This window comes from Siniperca chuatsi, linkage group LG20 (genome assembly GCF_020085105.1).
Source record: "Siniperca chuatsi isolate FFG_IHB_CAS linkage group LG20, ASM2008510v1, whole genome shotgun sequence".
NCBI classification, from domain to species: domain Eukaryota; kingdom Metazoa; phylum Chordata; class Actinopteri; order Centrarchiformes; family Sinipercidae; genus Siniperca; species Siniperca chuatsi.
Genome location: NC_058061.1, coordinates 6,888,724 through 6,909,191, shown reverse-complemented (window position 1 = coordinate 6,909,191; position 20,468 = coordinate 6,888,724). Strand labels below are relative to the sequence as shown.

Here is a 20,468-nt window from a genome sequence, read left to right as displayed (position 1 = left end):
TTGTTGTTCACAGATGCCTCTCCTCCTCTCCTCTCTTCCTGTCTGTTGCTCTTCTACAAGGCCTCAAAAAGCGGCGAGTTTTATCTCTGAGTGCTTCTTTTACTTTGTTGATAGAAATGAAATGAGAGCTAAATTTTATTGTCAGTGCTGCGCTTCATGGCTGACGATTCAGTCAATAAGAAGAGTCGGACTGAAAATCATGCTGTTTGGGAAGGTGTGGACATGGGTTTTCGTTAGTAATAGTGAGAGTGGTTTTCAGAGTGCGGTGATAACGGCAGCATATACATTAATCACATTTTTTGCTTGAATGACCATACAAGTGTTTTTTTCAGGTTTTAGTCATTTTACTCCAAATTGTTTACTTTAAATCACAGCTAACCATTCTGCAGACATCTCTGAAATCTCCAGTTTCTACCAATCCAAACAGCTGGTGATTTCAACTCTTTTCATGTATCAAAATGTATTAACAGACTCTTGAAACTTGCAAGTTTGCAGTGACTTATTTTAATTTCATACAGAAATGAATGGAAACCAATGGCTGCCAGGAACAATGTTAAAAACACATAAAAAAATCTAAACCTGTACAGCATAAATTTGCAGATGGACAGCAAAATGAAATATATGTTATTTGAACTTAGAGAGCTAAAACTTGCAAACACGCTGGCATAGTCCTTTAAGGGCAAAGTACATGTGTTTTCTCCAATTACTTCCAGATTTCTTTGCCATCCTTTCTGTCTCCTCCGCTGTGCCAAAAATGGCATCCAACGGTGTGGTTTAAGGTATTAAATATGGATGCCCAGGGCAAATGTCAGAATAACTTGAAATAATTGCAGTCTGCTGCAGAAAACTCTGAATCGTCATTACTAGTTGTGTGGTTAATTCTAGGCCTGGATAAAAAGAGTGTCTCAGACTGAAGTGAATACAGCTTGCAGTAAGCTGCTTTAGCACCTGTGATCACAGCTAGCCATTGCTCAACAACACCAATGGCTAACACCTGGCGGAGTTGGCATCTGCCAAGAAAAAAAGCCACACAAACAAATGGCTTTGCCACTTGTGTGTGCAGAGAGCTGTGGCTGAAAATACTATGTCCAGGGATTTTCTAAATTACCTTCTTGCTGAGTTCAGTGGCAGTAAGTACTTTGAAAAATCAAAATCGGGTCCCTGAGCAGCCCTGGGGGTGGCCGAGGAAGCACTCTGTCTTGGTTTTCCTGATGTTAACTCTCCTATTATTAACTTTTGTGCAAGGTATCACATTTTTGGATAAGAGGGAGAAAGCCAACAGGAGCCTGAAAATCATGCTGAGAAACAACAGAAGCTATTACCATGGTGCATTATTTCCTTGCTGCCCTGTGGTGGCTTAGATGGGACTCGCCATTCGCAAAAAACATTACAAACATTAAGCACACCTGCTTTCTCCTGGCAAGGCACTGTCATTTTCAAGACAGGAACATTTGCTCTGTCATGCTCTCTCATTCTCTCTGTCAGCCTCTACTTTACTGATACTGTCATTTTGGAATCAGCATTTGCACAGTCACTCTTTAACACCCCCCCCCCAATTTCTCTTTGCTCTAACTCCTTCTGTCCTCCACTCATTCTTTTCTCACCCTCTCCTTCTCCCTGTGCCCCTTCTTCTCCGACACAGGCAGAACACTGACAAGATAACATGCAGCAGTTTCAGTCCTGGCTGTGCAAAGACTTAGCACAGCCATTTGTGTCTTTTTCTATTCATATCATGCACCTCAAACAGTGTTGGGAATTACATTCCACAGCCTCAACCAAAAAACAGAAACGAACAATACAACCATGCTTAGAAGGGTGCTACACTAACACAGAGTATCATTGCTGAAAGCATTAAAATGCTGCCAAAATACAAATCCCTATAATGATGCAATGGGGGATAAAAAATACTAGAAGGTCAATAAACTCAGACATATTATAAATCCCCACAGAAATATTACAATGATTTCTCCTCAGGCCTAAGCACCACTCCACTCCAAACCCTGGCAACACAAGCAGAGCACGTGTTCCTTAAATCATTTTAACAAAGGACTATATTCATTCCACCTTTCTGAGATGTGGAAAGCAATAAAATCCTCTCCTGGAAATCTTGTGCTTGGCTGTATTGTAACGAGGAGTGTGTTTTTGCGCTTGGCCGCATGGTGGCAACCTGCGCTGCGCTCCCAGCACATCAAATCCTAATGTTTCCTCATAAAGAACCCGGGACTCGTCCTCATCCGACGCACACCGGCAGCCGGGCTCTCCTCCATGGCAGGCTCCGACCATGACAGTGTGACTGCGGACAAGTTTCTCCCCCCTCTGCCGTCATTCTCTGCTCTCTGAGCTGCTGAACTTCTTCTCAGTGCTGCTGTCAAACTGAATGGCCGACCTTGACAGTGCTCTGTGGAGAGGATTCGAGTAAAAGTCTCTCCGCTTTTTGGAAAAAAAAAAACTGTAACCACTCGGTTGCGGACAACGAGGGTGAAGTTTAAAGAAAGAGGCAGAAAAAGAAGAAAACAGCATCTCAAGGACGCAAGAAGTGTCGTTGAAAAAGTATGATGTGCAGCTTGCCTTCTTACAGGTGCAGCGAGAATTGGACTGTATTTGGACTTAACCTGGATTCATCTGACTGAGTTGCATCCAGTACTTCAAAGAAATCAACTAAGACTGCTTCGGCACTAATAGGAAAATATCTTACTATCCTACGGGGCCTGTGGAACTAGAGATAATTTGAACTGTAAAACAAATATAGACTCTCTTTGACCGAATTTCTCCAGTCGCGATAGGCTGCAGCAGCGGCTCGGTTTTGCGCTCTCAGACTGGTGCGCTCTGCCCGGCTCGAGTGACCGCAGGTTCCCAGAGAGAGAGACCCGACAGCAGGCGGACAACAGCAGAACCACACCGGGATCGGACACAGTAGCATGCTTCCAGCTCACCGGGCACTTGTTGTCCAGTCTGCCCGGTTTGGGACCATGTTTGAGGACTCCTGGAGCAGATCGATGTGGCGCGCCACATGGATTTTATTTTTTTCCTTACTCATACACTCAACACAAGCTCAAGGTAAGAGGGACACGGGGCACGGGGCCGATTAGTCATCACACAGGCCGATAAGTGTCCGTAGCTCCCCTGCTATGTTGGATGCTCATGTGGTAGCGTTTCCGTTCTAGTGGGATCGGATCTTTGATGTGTTTATTATTCATTGCCTTTTGCACCTAGCCTATAATTTTCTCATTAGGCTACACATCACTGTGACACACAAACTCTCTGTCTTAATTGCAGGCTAGTGACTCACTCTGCTGCTATTTCCTTGATTAAACATTTCAGTGTGACTCTTTCCACATCTGTTCCTCATAGCTCCGGACTTCACCTTAATCTGAACTTTATTAAGTTCTGATCATGCTTGAGGTGTCTGTAGCATATACAATGTGATTGATACATTTGGGGATGTTCAGGTTTTAATTAAGTTTATTATTAAGACCCAGCATTTTCTTTGCAGCTGCTATAATGTTTAGAAACCGTAAATGAATTTTCTAGTTTGAACATATGAATATGTCATTAGAAGCCCAGCTGTTAAAAATGGTAATCTGATTAATAAGTTCTAATGAATTAATCAGCCCTCTCCCTCGGAAATTAAACTCTGCGCGGCAAACAGGCGCCGTAAATAAACAGATACATTGATATGCAGCGACTAATGCGAGCCTGCACGTACAGCATTAAATGTTGAAAATTAATTGGTTCTCTGAATTATGCAGCCTGTTTCCCGTGAGCACGAGGGGAGCAACAACCAAGTGTTGCAGTTTGCAGGGACTGGAAAAGGTGACAATGTGTTTTTTCTTTATCATTTGTTTTCCGTTTTTTCCGTTTTCACAGTAGTTGCTTGAGCTGGAATACGACTCACATTCTCAGCGCAATAATCCCACAAGATCCCTGTAATATTCCTGTGGAGACTTGGAGTGTGTCTCTGGTGCCCAACAGAGAGTCTACTGTAACCGCAGGCCTTCTTCCTTTTATTTTTCCTTTTATTATATCCCTGTAGGGTGTTGGCATGTGGTATTTGTACAGTAGACTATTTCTTTCAGAATGATGTTATCATTAATGACTGTCTTTTTTTAAGACAAAAGAAGTTGCTCTGGGAAATGAATGTCTGTTGAAGGCATATTGCAAAGAGACAAAGCACAGAAGTTTCACTTCCAGACATTTTTACCATACATTTAGACCAGAGTGGGGTCTGTAGTTAGCACCATGAGTCCATAAGGGTGCTTCTCAGCAAGGTACAGTTGAATTGCTACCTCAATCAATGTTGAAGTAAGGCAATGGAAAATAATTAAAGGATGATGATCTTGATCAAAGGTTGTCCTCTGCCCCATGTGTAATCATTAAGTTTGAAAACCTCAAATTTAGACATATTCACAATACATTTGTCCAAATCTTGCATTCACATGTTTGAAGGTATCTACTTTGGGTGACACTGACATTGGCATGGTGACACGTGATAAAAAAAGTACTTTTGCTCCTTGGTTTCCTCTGCTACACCCTCTCCACTTGGGTAATTGGGATTCAGGTATCGCTGCCACTGTAAGGAGGGAGTATTACCTCTCTAGATAGACTGTAAGCCCTCGGTGGCGCTCACTCAATAATACAATGTAGAGAAGATGAAAAAGACAAACAAGGCAGATATCCATCATTCATGAGGGCATATCCTAGTGCCTGACATTTACAGGAGATTGATAACTTGTGTGTCCTAGGGATTAAGAATCCTGACATTGTTGCTTCCTCCTCTCTCTCTATAACTGTATCTCTCCCTGCGGTCTGTATCTGATTCTGGATGCTTGTTCCCCATCCACTCTCTTTCTTTCTTAATGCTTATTTATCCAAGCAAGTTAAATAAGAGCACATTATTTACAGCAGTGGGAGAAGGCCTTGCCTGTTTTTTTTGGATGTGCATGGCTGCATAAAGTAATATGCATGCAAGTGACTGTGTATGTGTGGAAGTTGGGGATGAAGACTGCCAGTCACTCGCAATATCTTGCTGCTCAGTCCATCCAGCAGTGGCCCTCAGATTTCATTACGTAGTTGCTCCTGGGTCAGAAAATGTAGGATTTAATTGGACTCTCTTCAGACCGTTCTGAGTGTGGCTTGTTGAAAGTGACCCCAGTGTGGGCTGCTCTCTTTCCATGCGATGATTAAAGAACATGATGAGGCGAGTAGCATGCCTCTGGATGGACATGTCAGCCACTGCTTGCCACATTTTAATGACCAGTCTACTGAAACAGCTTTTTAACGACGGGAGAACGGCCCTCATCAGACCAAAGTGCTATGACGACTTGCTGTAAGGCTTACTGAGCAGATAATTTTCAGTTCTTGTATATTGTCATTCATCATCATTGTGCACAGCAAGAAAAAGAAAAAAGTTTCAGTGTTAATAAATATGCATCAGCACCTGACTGATGGCTAGAAAATGTACACTTGGTCTGTCAATAGTTTTGATGTTCTTATCTAAAAGCATTCTGCATTTCAATTGAAGGCCCTGTAACAGTTTAACAGCCTATTTTTGGTAGCTGACACATAAGCACACTCTTGGGTCTTCCTTAAATCATGTAAAAAAAAACAAAAAAACAGGCCGTCCTCCCAATCCTGGATATTTTATTTAAAGTGACAGTTATAGGAGCTGTCTGTTCTGTCCCACTGTTCACTTCCATTCATTCACTGAGGTCATGCCGAGACAATGCTGGGCTCGCCTGCTGGTTTTGTCGTTTCTAACACTTCTATTTTGGAGCTCGGAGCAGTGGGGGAGGACTCTATTGGAATGTCATGTTTGGCATACATACTTCTGCATCACTCAAGGTCTGCAGATTAGCCTGACTGGCTACAGCTCCACTTTAAGAGCTTTAGAGGGAGTTGAGGACTTCATTCTGTCAGAGGCGTGGCACTCAGATTAACATCCATAAGAATGGTTATGACAGTGTGGGGGACTGCTGGGACCCTGCTGGCATAGAAATCAGCTATTTCATGTTGTTGTCTGGCAAGGATGCACAACATGTTTAAAGTGTTTTTAACTTACTGTATTGGACATGGACCTTGACACAGTTATAGAAGTCAAGGATGTCACCTCCATTTTAAATCTGTTAGGTGATTGGATTGAAATTGTATGGCTGGAATGAAATGCATAGAGTTTGGGAGCACCTCTTGACTGCAGAAGGAAGTAAAATTGGAAGCATTCTTATTACAGGTGACAAAATAGGGCACATAATCATAGATGTGCAGCGGACATTTTCAGTGAACTCGTCAATGGCTCTCAGATGAAGCGGTGGGAGCTGCAGTTGCATGTGGCAATATTAGACTTTTGTGATTCCAGTGCTTTTATCTTTTCCTTGCTGCTTTTCCTTGATATGACTCCTCTTCTCCACTGAATGGTCAGGCACTTGTGCTATCAAGATGTTGTGTACGTGTGTGTGTGTGTGTGTGTGTGTGTGTTGGTGTATACTTGAGACCTTGAGAAGCCATAGATCTCCAATCCCATGGAGGTATAACACAGACAGCAGACATCTGAAGCACTGTATTTAGATGAAGGGACACTTAAAATCAAGATTATTGATCAAATCCACCTTTGATCTTTGATATGAGTCACCCCTTTTACTAGGCAGCAGGCAAGTGTTCTTTTTAGGGTTATTTGAAACTGATTTGGCCAAAGCTGAAATGAGGTAAACCGTAGAACAAGAACTGATTGTCGCGTAAGTGATATGTGGAGACAGTGGGGTTGAGAGAATGTCTCCAGACTACAAATGCCCTGATTTGTCACACATCTTAATTGACAGACTGGAGATCTCTGTTTCCTTGTAGCAGCTGTGCCCTGTGAAATAATTAGCAAAAAGGAGGGAAAAAGTGAGGCTGTCCTAGATCCCTGCAGCCAGTGCTTTGGCAAAAGGTCACAACATATCACTTTTAGTATTCAGGGCTGGCAAGGAAACTCATGGTCAAAGTCCAGTCATAGATTTCTCAGAGGGATGTCTAGAGTTTCAATGTGCTACGTTCAATAAAACAAAACTTCCCACCCAAGGTCTCTGGTAGTGGTAAGTCCAAGAGAGAGGCGTGACTGAAAGACCTTTTGCTTTTCCTCTCTAGAAAGCACTTCCAGAGTTTTTGCAAGTGGGGCTGTTTTTATTGATCTAGGCCCCACTTCCTAATAACCAAGAGGTAAAGATTCGGTCGGCGGGACTCTAAGAGTTTTGTTATATTTCTACACATGCGCTGTAATAAAATTAGAACAAGTAGCATGCTCTTGTTCTAATTAGATTTTTTATTTCACGTGCGCAGAAATATGGCTTACATATTAAAACACACAGAAATACAAATAAACCCACAGTACACATTGTTCACTGGTAAAACATCTAAGTATAAGAAAGTAAACTTAGGTTTAGTTTCTTGCTTGAGTCAGCCGTTAACCTTATTTGCAAATTAAACCTAAAATAAAGTTACTTTAATGAGAGTGAGCACATATTAAACCACAGTTACTCAGAGAACATAAGGGTCACTTGACAAAGGCATCATTATATGACTGAGAGGAGAAAGAGAAGGAGAGAAGTGGAGGAGAGTGGTGACACACTGACAGATTTTCAGTGACATTCTTATTTAGATACGCAAATATATGCGCACATGAACGTACACATTCCTTATAGTATATGCTTTTTATCCACAGTGATACTGGACAGCACATTCCCTATTTAGCACTGTTATTTAGGCTGTGGCCAAAGGCGTATGATTTGAATGAATTTGAAACACCCCATCAGTGAACTTGGTCATTGGTCGTTATGGCCATAAACACAGCTCAGCACTTTTCTCACTCCCTCCCCTGGATAAACAGACCTGCCTACAGTAATAGGAATGTATACTCATAATTGTCAATACACTCTGCTTGTTATTACTATAGGTATGTTCTATTATTATTCTGACATCTGTGTTGAAATACTCCCCAAAAAACCCCAGAAAAGAACTTAAAGTCTGCATCACTGTGTATGGATAGCAGCGTCATTTTTATTTGTATAAAAGACTCCTTTGTTCATTATTAATATGAATATATGTGACAAGAAAGTGTCATCATTGCATCTTTAGAGCTTCAACAACTTCTGTCGGGGCCCGCTGTGTCCTCATTCTCACTGTGTGAAGATGCCTCCTTTTGTGCAGCCATGTAAATGTGTGAGGAGGGAAGGGAGGGAAGTATGGAGATGTGTGAATATGTGTCAAGCATCTTTGTCTCGAGCTTTATCAAGGTTTAATCCACGTTGCAACATCCTGCCAAACTCACAAATTTTCCAGCATTTAGTATGCTGCTTGACATTATTCAAGTCATCTGATTATATTGGATAATCCTTTATATTTAAGGTACCAAAAAGGCACCTTGTTAGAATGCCTGAATAAATTCTGCTGTAATCAAAGCTACCTGGTTTGCGCTCATTGCAAATGTAAACAGGCAAACACACAAACTTCCTTTTGGTGACCTCTTAAATGAGTGGTTTAGCTAGAAGGAGTCATGGCTCTGTAATTATAAATGTACATATATATATATATATATATATATTATCAGTATTAGTTTTGCAGTTCTTTGGCATCCAAGAAGCCTTCAAATTTGTGGATCAGTTACCTCAACTGGAATTCCTGGACTGTATTTCATGTCTCACCGGTACCTGAAGCAACACACCCCAACTGACCCCCACCAATGCAGCCCCTTGCATTGTTTTAATGCCAGGCTAATTTTGGTCTGAATGCCAGTTGGCACATGCTAACACCATGCCAATGTTAGCACTGACAGACTGGTTATACCCTTGTAGCTGTGACTCCAGACCTACACAAACTAGAAAGAAAATAACATGGCTCTATACTATGAACAACTTCATGTATTGATGCAGACAAACATAAAAGGCTTAAAAACATTCCCTCTAACGCACTCAAAAGCTACTGTTTTAGGATCTGCATGATTTTTGGAAGGACTTTGGATTTTGTGGCTCTAAAATCCCACTCTGGCATATGTACTTTAATGCAGCAGGCAAATATAAGGTCAGCCTAACTTGGGCAAGATGACATAAAAATGGTGCCACCAGCAATGGCTCGCTCCTCAGAGGGTGCTTCTCGGTGACAATGGTGCGGCATAATCAATGCCATTTCACAGCTATCTGTTCAGTGACCGCATTTGCCTCCAAATTCCCTCGTTGGCTTGCCAGCCACTTTTCATTTTCCTCTCTCATCTCATGGAGTACATTCTAAGAACTTTAATCCTAAAATTTCAGCCAGTCCTACTCTTTGAAACACCAGTTATGTAACCCCAAAAGTGACTATTGGATTGAAAAGAAAAAGATTTAGGATTGTACTATTTCTTCTCTCTTCTAAGCACTGTGCAGCCCAGACAGTTTGACCAGAACAAGAACTTTTGAGCTGAGGCAACGATGTAGCAGCCTTATTCACAAATAGTCTCTTTTTAATCCCCTGCCATCTTGCCCGCTGTCTGGAATATGACACAAAGGAGTCTGGTTAGTGTTTGCCAGGGCTGTCCTATTTGTCTTTGCATGGTTATTCATTTAGGTTCTGTTCACACTACTGGGCGGACTGGGAAAAGAGGCCAGCTAGGAATTTTCACTGTACACTCAGATTGACAAGGGTCAGTGTTAAATGACCTGTTGGAGTTCTTGTCAATAAAAACAGAGAGACCAATTGTCTCCCTTTTGGCTTTAGTAGTGGCAGTCTAATTATAAGTGTTCAGCTATATATCCTAATTGGGGCTCTGACTGAAGTGGATTATACCGGTGTTGTTGATTGTCTTTATTCTCTGACATAGTCTTAAAAAGATCCTTTGATCATTCTGCTATGCACTTGGACAAGATGGACTACTTGCTGAGGAATTATTGCTCTGACTGCTTGTGTTTGTGAGTACATGTTTTCATGTAGGTCTTACATTTATGGAGGTGGTTTGAAGAATGTATTTGTAAAGGCTAAGCATGTGTGTTTTTGCACCTGTATTACAGGTGGTAGTATTTCCCCTTAGATGAACAGTAAGAAGAACACTGATAGCTTACATATGCATTGTACTTGGATTTTCAGTAAAAGCAATACAGCGTTTTTCTTTTGAAGCTGCTGCTGCTTTCGATCTACTATGTGTGAGTTGCAACAATAAAGCTTTGGCCTGAACAAGGTTTTGTGCTGAGAATGGATTGAAGGATTTACAGTAGGGTATTCCACAATATCACTGTGGTGAAAGCGTATCCTGTGTTTCCATATCTGCTGAGCCAAGTCAACCCACGGTTCTGCACTCCCATATTAGCACCTGGAGGCCCTCTGCACTTTTATACCACACATCAGATTCAGATGCACAGTGCCTAGTAGTGAGCATCATCTGCTCCTACTTATGTCCTTCAAAGTGGGCTCCAAAATGACCTCTAAAAAATAATAAGCTAGAGGTACAGATGTGATTATGGACTTGAACTTTTCCCTCACTCTTTAAGAGGGCCATTATGCATGCAGTGACAGGCAGGGGGGAGCCAGAGTCAAGGCTTGTTTACCAGCATCACCCCTCGTCTGGCTAGATGGAAATGAGCATGGACCGTAGAGTGACACTAGCTTCAGGAGGCCCCCATACCTAACTCACTCATGCGGATCTATGTGTGTTTATAATAGAAATGCACTCATATTGGCTGGGGGCTTGGGAAGCCACCTCTGAACCCTATAATTGCTGTTCCATGGGGGATGTGTTTTGTGTGAATGTGTGTGTGTGTGTGTGTGTGTGTGTGTGTGTGTGTGTCTGCAGGTGAACTGTGAATGTGTTTGCATATATAAGTGTGTGTGTGCTTGTGGGTGTGGGTCTGGTACAAGTGGGCAGTAAGCAGTCCTTTAGCTATCATCGCGTCCCTGACATGCTGCCACACACTGGGCTCCCCTGGGGCTATAATGATCTCCCTGCAGTGCTGGATGAACAAAAAGATGGGGGGGGGGGGGGACCTGCAACTCTACTGTAGTTCATGGAGTTCATGAAAGGGCATTAAATTGAAAATGCCCACAGCCATATATTTTGTGAATGAAAATGGATTCAGCCTAAATTGCTCCTCTTTTCTGCATAGTTTGGTAGCACTGGCATGATTCTCTCTTGAAGAAGTCGGATGACAAGCAAATCAATTTAATGGCTTAGATAGGGATGGTAGAGGGCCTGATCGATTCTGACAATCACGGCATCTTTAACAGACATCTCATCAAAGGTCCATTCCATTTTTTCGGCATCCCATTACCCATCTATCCAGCACTTCCGCTGCCTATTTACCCATCCCATGCAGGAATAATGGGGCCTTCACCCCCAGTTGGATTAATCAGCCATAACCATATGCTACCGTGTGCAATTACACTGCAATTTTGACCAAGGGAAACAGCTGTTGCCATTTGAAAGGGTGGAATAAGATTGTAATTGCCTTAACTTTGATTTGTGGTGTGCTTTGATTTGATGAGAGAACACATTTTTATGCTTTACATAATAATAATGTGGAATGAAGAGAACTATTAGAACATGAGACTTTTTCTGCTTCCAGATGCATTCAGAGGATAACTTTGCTGTAATAAGTTATTACTCACACATTATAGAATGAATGAGTATGTTTATTCATTTGGGTTTGAATGGGCTTTCTATTTTCTGAGGCTATGTTTTAGATTTCTTTTGATGAGGGAAGATTCAGTTGTGTAATGACATTTGAATATATTTATGCATGACGGCGCCTTAACATTCGATACAGAAGGCTCTCTCTCTAATTCCCCAGGTAAGGTAGTTGCATCAAATGTGATGTCTGCTGAAATCCTTTACACCTCAGCATCCTATACCTTTTATCTGCCAGCCTTCATGTGTACACAGTCTTTTTTATCAATTGGCTGCATTTGATTGCAAAACCTGTCCAAAGCATAGGGTCTGTGATGCATTCGTGATCGTGCACCGGAATCAGAGAAATATACTCTATAAGACTCAACTCTACAAATTTTTGTCTCAGATCTTACCTGTCCTGTTCCAGACAAATCAAAATTTGTCTAGGACAGGCAAATTGCGGAAAAAAGTCATGTTGTCTGCATTACGGTTTAGATGCACCATTTGTTGGACTCTGTTAAGACATCCGATAGGTTGAATACTGTGAGGAGAATTCTAGGTGGATTTCTCAGTTTTCCAGCCCCATTTTTGCACTTGTCAGTAGAGTAGACAGCACATGAGGCACTGTTTGAATATTTCATATGACTGGCAATTACTGGCTTTCTTTTCTAGAGCTTTTAAAGAAGGATATACTAAATGACACATCTCTTTCCCTGCAGTTGTTAGATAGTCAGTGTCTTTGTGTAATTAGACAAAGAATGAATGTGAGCTACAAACGGAAGAATGTAATAATGAGATGTCTTTTTAGTGCATCAACTGTGTGAGGCCAATATTTCCTCCTCTTTTAACAATATAATAAATGACTGCTCCCTGGCGCTGCTTTGAAAGCTGTTCTCATTTAAATTTCTGAAACATGTTCTTATTTTCCTTTTTTTTTGTCAAGCTCAAGGGCCAGTCTCGAGAGATTTAAGGCATGGTTCCCTCGATAGAACACGTCTCACGTCTCCAAAAAAAGATTGTTCTCTGTTGGTATTTGCACATTGATCATGGACGCCTATGATATTGCTTTTGAAGAGTTCCTTTTGACTCCTGCCAAACACCATGTAAACACCAAGCACTGTTCAAATGATTTTTTTGTTAGCAGATGTACTTCACAAATGTCTACTTATGTGAGGAGAGTGACACAGAGAGGGAGAGATGCAGAAAGAAAAGAAAGAAGGTGATAGCAGCATTGCCAATTAACTGGAGTCTAATCAAATTTGAAACTTTAGTTATTTTTCTCACTTGACAAGCTCCTGCTCGCTTCCTTAGCCAGTTGCTCCTCCATCACCACATCTATATTCCCTATTGGTATCTGCTTAGACACTTATGATCTGCTATCACCTGCTAATTGAGATTCCTACTTTATCTATGACTCTGAGAGGTAGAAGAACATTGCTCACATTGAAAGAAAGGCATATGTTCATAGCTCTTTTTTACACTTTACACTTACAGTTACCCAAATGTAGATTTGTTAGATTAACATCTTGATTACCATTTGCTTGGATGCACTTCACACATGACCAAGACACTTAACACTCTTAACAGTCTACTCAATGAGAATGACCTGATGATAATGGAAGGTGACAGAGCGAGATGAATGTTTGGACGCAGGGCTTTGACCCTCAGCATTACTTGCACTTGACCTAAACTCAAGCACACTAATAGGTAGCTTTGCTTGCACCTTGCACACAACCGTGGATGCAACACTCGCTCACACAAACATGTACACCTTCACATTTCTGTCCCCGATGTGTATTAGTCACACAGAGATAATCACTCTCTCAGAGCTGAGCAGAACAGGCAGGAAGTGCTCCATCCATCTTGATTTGTCAATAGTTACAATTTTAATTACACCTGAGTGCTGTCAGCCTGCCAAGCTGGGCGGGGAGTATTGATTCGCTTCAGCTAATTGATTAATTGCTGTGTTCAAGGGGGCAGTTTTCCCTCCAACCCCCACCTCTTATTTTTCCATACCCTTCATTTTCTCTTTCTGTGTAAAGGTTTCACCTGCAGGCAAAGTAGTGTTGTGTGGAATAAGTGGGGGGCTTGTAAAAAAAGAACTGTCAAATTATACCCTAGTAGGAGAGTGGCATATTAAGGAGAAGGGGGCCTATTGTTACTGTAGAGCAATAGGTAACGCTTAAGTACAGAGCAAGGGATGCAGTACATCACCGCACCCATTATGCGACAGTTAAAAGGTGGCGACAGATTTGGAGGCACAGATGTCAGAGACCTTTTACTCAACTATAGCTTACATTTGTGTGGCTGTTTTTCAAACGGCTCAGCTGTCTGGTGGAATGGGCTTCTACCTCTTTAATGCCATTTTAGAAGACAATATACACCAGTTACCAAAGAAGTGTAGACAGCCCAGTGGATTGGCCAGCACCACTACCGTCTCTAAATCTTCCTTCCTTCCTGGCAGAAGTCTTTAAACCTCTCATAAAATGACAGAACTCTGGAGCTGCTCTTTATCACAGCCAGCCAGACTGCCTACCTCCCCAACTTGAGTCTACATGAAATGGGCCCACTTAAAGGGATAATTTTACCATTGTCTGTCATTGAATCCTCAGAGAATTGGTAGTGTTATAAAAATATAAAACCTCAAACCATAATTGTAGTGGTTTAATGTTGTTTAACACCATAAAAGAGTAAAATTCAGTTTTGATACTTTTTTTCTAGCATTTTTATATATATATATATATATATATATATATATATATATATATAGACAACTTTTGTAAAAGATTTGATGACAATGGTAAAATAAGCTAAAGAAAATAGTTGGTTATGAAAGTTCTAAAAAGCTAAACACTCCACTGACTTCAGTGACTGACTACTATGGCATTAAATGGTCATAATGTAAATTCCAGCTTGGTCTTTTAAATATTTATACTTAGTGTGTGGGCTATGTTTAAATGAAGGAGTTAATGAGTGTTTGTGTTTTTTTTCTTGTGGTGGTGGTGGTGGTGTGTGGGGGTGTTATAGCAGACATGGTCACTGATGGTAAGACTGGAGATGAGCAGGAACTAACAGACAATCAACCAATCATGCGTCATCCTGAGTTTATATTGTATGACACATCACAATGTTTACATGCAAAGTCATAAACAAATATTACAATCAAACTAAAGATAGTTGGGTTTTTTTTACTCTGCCCTAAAGGGGAATTTCTTTGTTAAAAGATGTGAGTCATGACCAAAACATAGCAAAATCCTTAACTTGATTGATTGTATTTGCTTGGAGAACACATGATTGGTTGACCCTCTCTTAGTTCCCGCTTTGGGTTGTTTTGAGCTGCTTTTTTTTTTTTCCTCTCAGATTTTCTCAGCATGCAGCAGAAATCCCAGCATGCATTGCTCAAAGAGAGTCTTGAAAGGTGTTGAATCTCTGAAACAAGTGTGTTGATTCTCTGCATGACGTGGTTCTGAAATTTTAGGTTTTGGAACGTGGCACGCATCACACCGCAGTCATTATGAAAGCTCTCACTACTTAAGCTCACACTGCATACTCTAAATTTTACTAATCTGGAATGCATCCGGGCACAAAATCTACATACTATGCAGTCGGAATGCACCACATACTCAATTTGACGTCATACTTAGTATGAATAGCATGTTAGTATGTGATTCCGATCACAGCCGTTGACTGAGGGCAAGCTACATGGGGCTCCATAGATCCATAGTGTGTTCTAGGAATGGTTAGCATAGGTAGACCTATCACTTATGACATCATGCAGGCAATTTCTGAGAAGTGACAGGAATAACGTCAATTCTACAACTGAGACAGAAAAGATTCAAGTATGGTATTAATATACAGTCACAGAGGCCTTTTCAGAGGTGTCAAGTACATTTTATTTATATAGCCCAATATCACAAATCACAATTTGCCTCAAGGGGCTTTACAATCTGTACAGCATACAACACCCTCTCTCCTTAGATCCTCGATTTGAATGAGGAAAAACTCCCCCCCAAAAAACCCTTTTAACAGGGAAAAAAATGGAAGACTGTACAGCTTGGCGGCTTTTAGGGCACAGAAACAAAAACACCAGAGGGTTAGAGAAATGCAGTTGATACTAAAACGTTTGCAGTCTGTTAGTTGAGGTGCTTTTCAGTGGGACTGCAACACTGAAGAAAAGGTTTCCTATGATGGCCAATTACTTCCTCTTTCATTCCTTCTGGAAGTTGTAGAATACAATACAACCTACTCATAGGTTCACTATCCCTTAGTCCACACACACACAAACACACGTACACACACATACAACGCTGCATGTAAAATGGCTATTTATGCCATGGGGCTTATTTTTGTTAACACTATCTAAAAAGACAAACAAACAGATATACACAAAGGCAGAGTGTTGCATGCTTAACATCCCCCTCACACACATCCATCACACATGCATGTACACACACTCTCCTCCATGGAACTGAGCACAGACAAGCAGCACTGTTTCATTCCCCATCTGTTTCTTTCTTCTCCTGTGGGATCCAGGAAATGATTGTATGAGGCTGTAGCGGTCTTTACAGACCACGAAAAAAAGGAACACACTTACAGGGGCAGAGAAAACTGATAAACAGAAAAAGCTGTTTCTTTGAGTTTTCGGCAAAGCTGAAAGTGTGTAACTGGAGCTGCCTGGCGTGACACTTTTTTCATTAGATTGTTTTTTGTAAGCTTTAAATGAACACTTTTGGGATTTTTTTTTTTTTTGCCATTTTACCGAGATGGATTGATGGTTGGTTTTGTTATATACATGTCCTACATAGAAAAGGTGCTGTCTTCTAAAATATCACTGATATTTTTATATATTTAATCGAACTGAATAATTTAGAATCCTGTCGTACAAAAGTAGTCAAACTTAAACTACCTACCTAAACTACTAACTTAAAAATATTTCAGGTAAATGCAATAAGTATGAGATTTTAAAAGGGTTTGAAAGAATCATAATGTAATTGATGACTATGTGAGCTGTGAAAAATGAAGTACATTCTTCTCTTACAAATTAAAAGTTTAAATTCATAAGTGATAAAATGCACACTTTCTCAACTGAATACACTCAGGGGTTTTGCTGCTAGCCTTACTTGTTCTGGTATGACTGGTAGCTTGTGGTGACTAATGTTAGCCAATTCAAACTTTAGATAGATATTGCTGTGTAACTGACATTAGTCAGTCAGTTTGCAGACTTTATTACTCTTCTCTACTTGTGGTACAGTTACACTATATTTTAGCATTCACTATTAACCACAGTGACTGCTGTGCAAAAGTTACATAGTCTTGAATTAAACTGCAAACTAATACAAAAGGCATATTTAAATGGGATTCAAACAAGAATGTGTTATTGCAAATGTTTTGTGTATTTTCTTGGATTGATCCAACCAGCAGAGACTCTAGGAAGTTATTAAATAAACAACCGAGATATAATATGTTAATTTGTAAACTTTAAAGTTGCTGGTAGGTGGATTTTTTTTTTTACCTTTTTAGATAGAGCCAGGCTGACTATTCACTGGTTTCCAGTCTTTATGCTAAGCTAAGCTAATTGCCTACTGGTTGTGTCCCTAAAACCAAAGATCTTTTTAAACAAATAAGAAAAACTCCCAATTATTTACTGTCATACATTGTTGTTCTTTTTTCAAGTTTCGACTTTATCTCACTGCAGAGTGGCTGTTTTGCAAGAGATGATGTGAGACAATGATTAGACAAGATGCAGCAAGTTGACTGCTGACTTTCTGCTTGCATCCACAAACAATAAATCTCAATCAACTTCTCAAAGCATTGCATTTTTGACAGAGCTAGGCTAACCTTTGCCCCTGCTTGCAGTCTTTGTGGTAAGCTACCCCAAACATGTCCCTGACCTACCAAGATGAAATCAGTATTGATCCTCTCATCTTACTCTTATCTTACTAAGACTGCAAAACAACATTGTTGGAGTGTTCCTTTAAGATGATTTTGCAGGAGGATGACCACCCTGCTGTACTGAAGAATTCTCTAAGCACAAATATTCCTTATCTGCTCTTTTTCAAACATTGCTGCTGGTGACCTTTGGTCCTACAGCCAGAGGAGATTGGAGACCATTTTGTTGTAGAATACTACCTGTAAATCTTAAAAGTGAATATTTTCTGCTGAGGAATGATTCACTTTCCTGGTTATGCATTCAGTGGGCCATGTACAGATTTAGATGCAATGTCCTAGTCCGATAGTTCCTCACAACTGTCATTCCCTGGCCTCTGCAGCTGCTGCCTTGCCCCTCAGGTGCAGACACATGTAGGCCTTGATCTTTTGACCCACCAAGCCTTGTCAGATCCCCAAAAATAGATCTGTACCCACGATCCGTCATGACCAGCGAAGTCAGACGTGCTTGCTAGGCCGGAAGACACCATCATGTCAAAGGATATGGTGGTTCACTGCGATGATGTACCAACTGACAATCACAAACAAGCTGTTTGATGTTGTACCAACAGGGCACTTACGGGACTTCTCCGTTTTGCACCGTTCTCTCCTTGACTGACTCTGTTATCACTGGGAGAGGAGCCTTTGAAATTTGATTGACAGTCGTGATCAGAAACTACCTCTCTCTCTGTTATGGGAGGAGCCAGATACAGGGTAGGCACAGGGTTAATGCTGGCAGCTAGCAGCTGGACTGACAGACCAGACAGACATGCTGTATTTGTCTCAGAGAGACAATCTGTTGGACTGTGGCGGCGTCTCCAGCCAAATCCAGCCCTGTTGTTCAGCCAGGGCTTGAGGGGCAGCTGTGAGAGCGGTGGGCTGTCAACTGTCCATTGCCTCCTCTGCAGGTACAGCCAGGCGAGAAGAACCAGTTTGATTTCTTTTGCCCGAAGGCACCACTCTCTCATCCCTCTTTTTCTTGTCTTTTAATGGATGTAGGCAATTCTTCCTGTCTCACTCTTTCTCTCTTCCTTGTTCTCTTTCTGCCGTGCTTGGCTTCTTTCTTTGCTACAAGCTTTGAGGGATGAGGAGGGAAAGAGGGAAGATCAAAGGGAGCCCGCACACTCTGCCCTCCAATATCATTAGGCTATCTCTGATGGCATTATTAGAGTTTCTGCCATGCGCGCGTGTGTGAATATTTTTCTGTTTTTTTGTTTTTTTTTTATCCTTGCTTGAGTGATTGTGTGTCTTCGTGTGTGTGTTTCTCATTTGTGTGTTTGTGCACACGTATGCGTGTATATGTACCCAGTATGTGCCTTGCTTTCCTCTGGCACAGGGCCCGGTGCTGCTGTTGGGCCGCCCTGCCATCAGCCCTTTCATGGTGAGCAAGACGTCCAAGCTCCCCTCCAGCTAGTGCATGAGGGAGCTGCCCTCTGTTTGATGTCACTTCTGTTTTGCTGTGATCTTCCTCCACCAAAGCCTCACGGCAGCGCAGTCGTGCACAGTAGCTGAGATAATGGAGAAGCACTATGATGGAAAAACATCTGGAGCATGCAGGAGCAAAGGTCTCAAACCACATGCTGAATCAAAGCTCACCTCTGCTGCCTTTTCTGCACCACTTGAAGGATAAGGCTGGTGCTATTTTATCTTATAATTATCATCAACAATTCTCATTAAAAGATCCAAACCAACAATGGATGTACCATTTACAGTACCTCCAATGTTAACCAGAAATTACTAAAACACTTAAAAAGAGCTATACTGTTGCATTTGTGTGACATATCCCTTCATTTAAAAAAAAAAAACACGGAAAGTGTGGTTTATTCTGCTTAGCTGCTCAAACTGCGGAAATAGAAAATATAGTCTGTTGTTTCAGAAAGTTTCACTGGCCATGTTAACTCTAATGAAGGAATATCTCACCATAAGCTATATCATGTTGTCTACACAGACAATACTGGTTAGTAGGATCAACCTGCTATTGATTTTGGTCTCTTCTGGTAATTTGTTGATGATAATAAAAACTTAATGCCAGTGTTATCCTTTGACAGTAAGTCAATTCAGGAGGCATCTATACATGTTTGTTTAAATACAGGTTACTATACACAAATCTGGCAGATCTGGCAGTATTTTTTTTATATGACTTTCACTTTTTTTTATAGAATATGTATGTAGATGTAGCATGTGTGTATACACTATGTTGTATGTTGTTGTATGTCGCTTTTTTCTGAATCAAATAGCTTTTCAGTAGCTTGGCTTTTTTATTGATCAAGTAGCGCGGTAGCATCCACACAAGCTAACGTTACATTTACCCTAGCATTTCGAGTAAACTTGAGCATTTCTGAAGCTAAAACACAGCTGAGCTTTCTGCTGCGGTCTGAAATAAAACTGCTAAGGATCAGTAAGTGACGCCACCGTACACCGTAGCTACAATTTCTTCTTTGTGTGTTGGCAGAAAATTAATAAAAGCAAGCGTGGTTGGTTTTGGAGCAGTGGGAGCAGAGAGCACAGCTTATTGACAGTTTTATTGATCACTGAGATAGCATTGACTTGGCATGAATTTGGTTCAATGTAAAAAAAAAAAAATAGCTTTGATGTAGTAAGCTACGTTTGCCATGTTGTTCTAGCTTAGCTTGCTACATTTCTCTGGGGGTATTGAAGCTTCATTTAATGTAGAGTAACTGATAGCTTAGCTCACTACACTTTCCAAGTAGCTTGCCCAACACTGTGCATAATGTACTATGGCAACCCATATGAAATATTTCACATTGTCTTTGCCTTTATATATCCCATCCTTTTTTTCCTAGCCTGCTGCTAGATATGTCATTTTGATTTTGCTGTAGATGTAATGTATGAATTAAAATGAAAGGCACTGTGGGACAACATTTTCAGGTGATTTGTCCAAGTGAACATCATGTGTGGTATGTGATGGTTAAGGGGGGGA

General features: G+C 41.0%; 1 protein-coding gene across 7 annotated transcripts in view; it reads left to right on the top strand.

The window, feature by feature from the left end:
- Positions 1–565: 565 nt before the first annotated feature.
- The window catches only part of sdk2b (sidekick cell adhesion molecule 2b), a 251,041-nt gene continuing 231,138 nt past the window's right edge, over positions 566–20,468 (top strand). For 3 of the 7 annotated variants that reach the window (XM_044179299.1, XM_044179293.1, XM_044179296.1), the window contains exon 1: positions 568–3,057. In XM_044179299.1, coding sequence (XP_044035234.1) covers positions 2,919–3,057 — 139 coding nt within the window. In that variant the 5' untranslated portion in view covers positions 568–2,918. Of the gene's footprint in view, positions 3,058–3,728; positions 3,814–20,468 lie in introns of those variants that run through there. The other 4 variants (XM_044179295.1, XM_044179292.1, XM_044179298.1 and 1 more) reach the window with 4 other exon arrangements.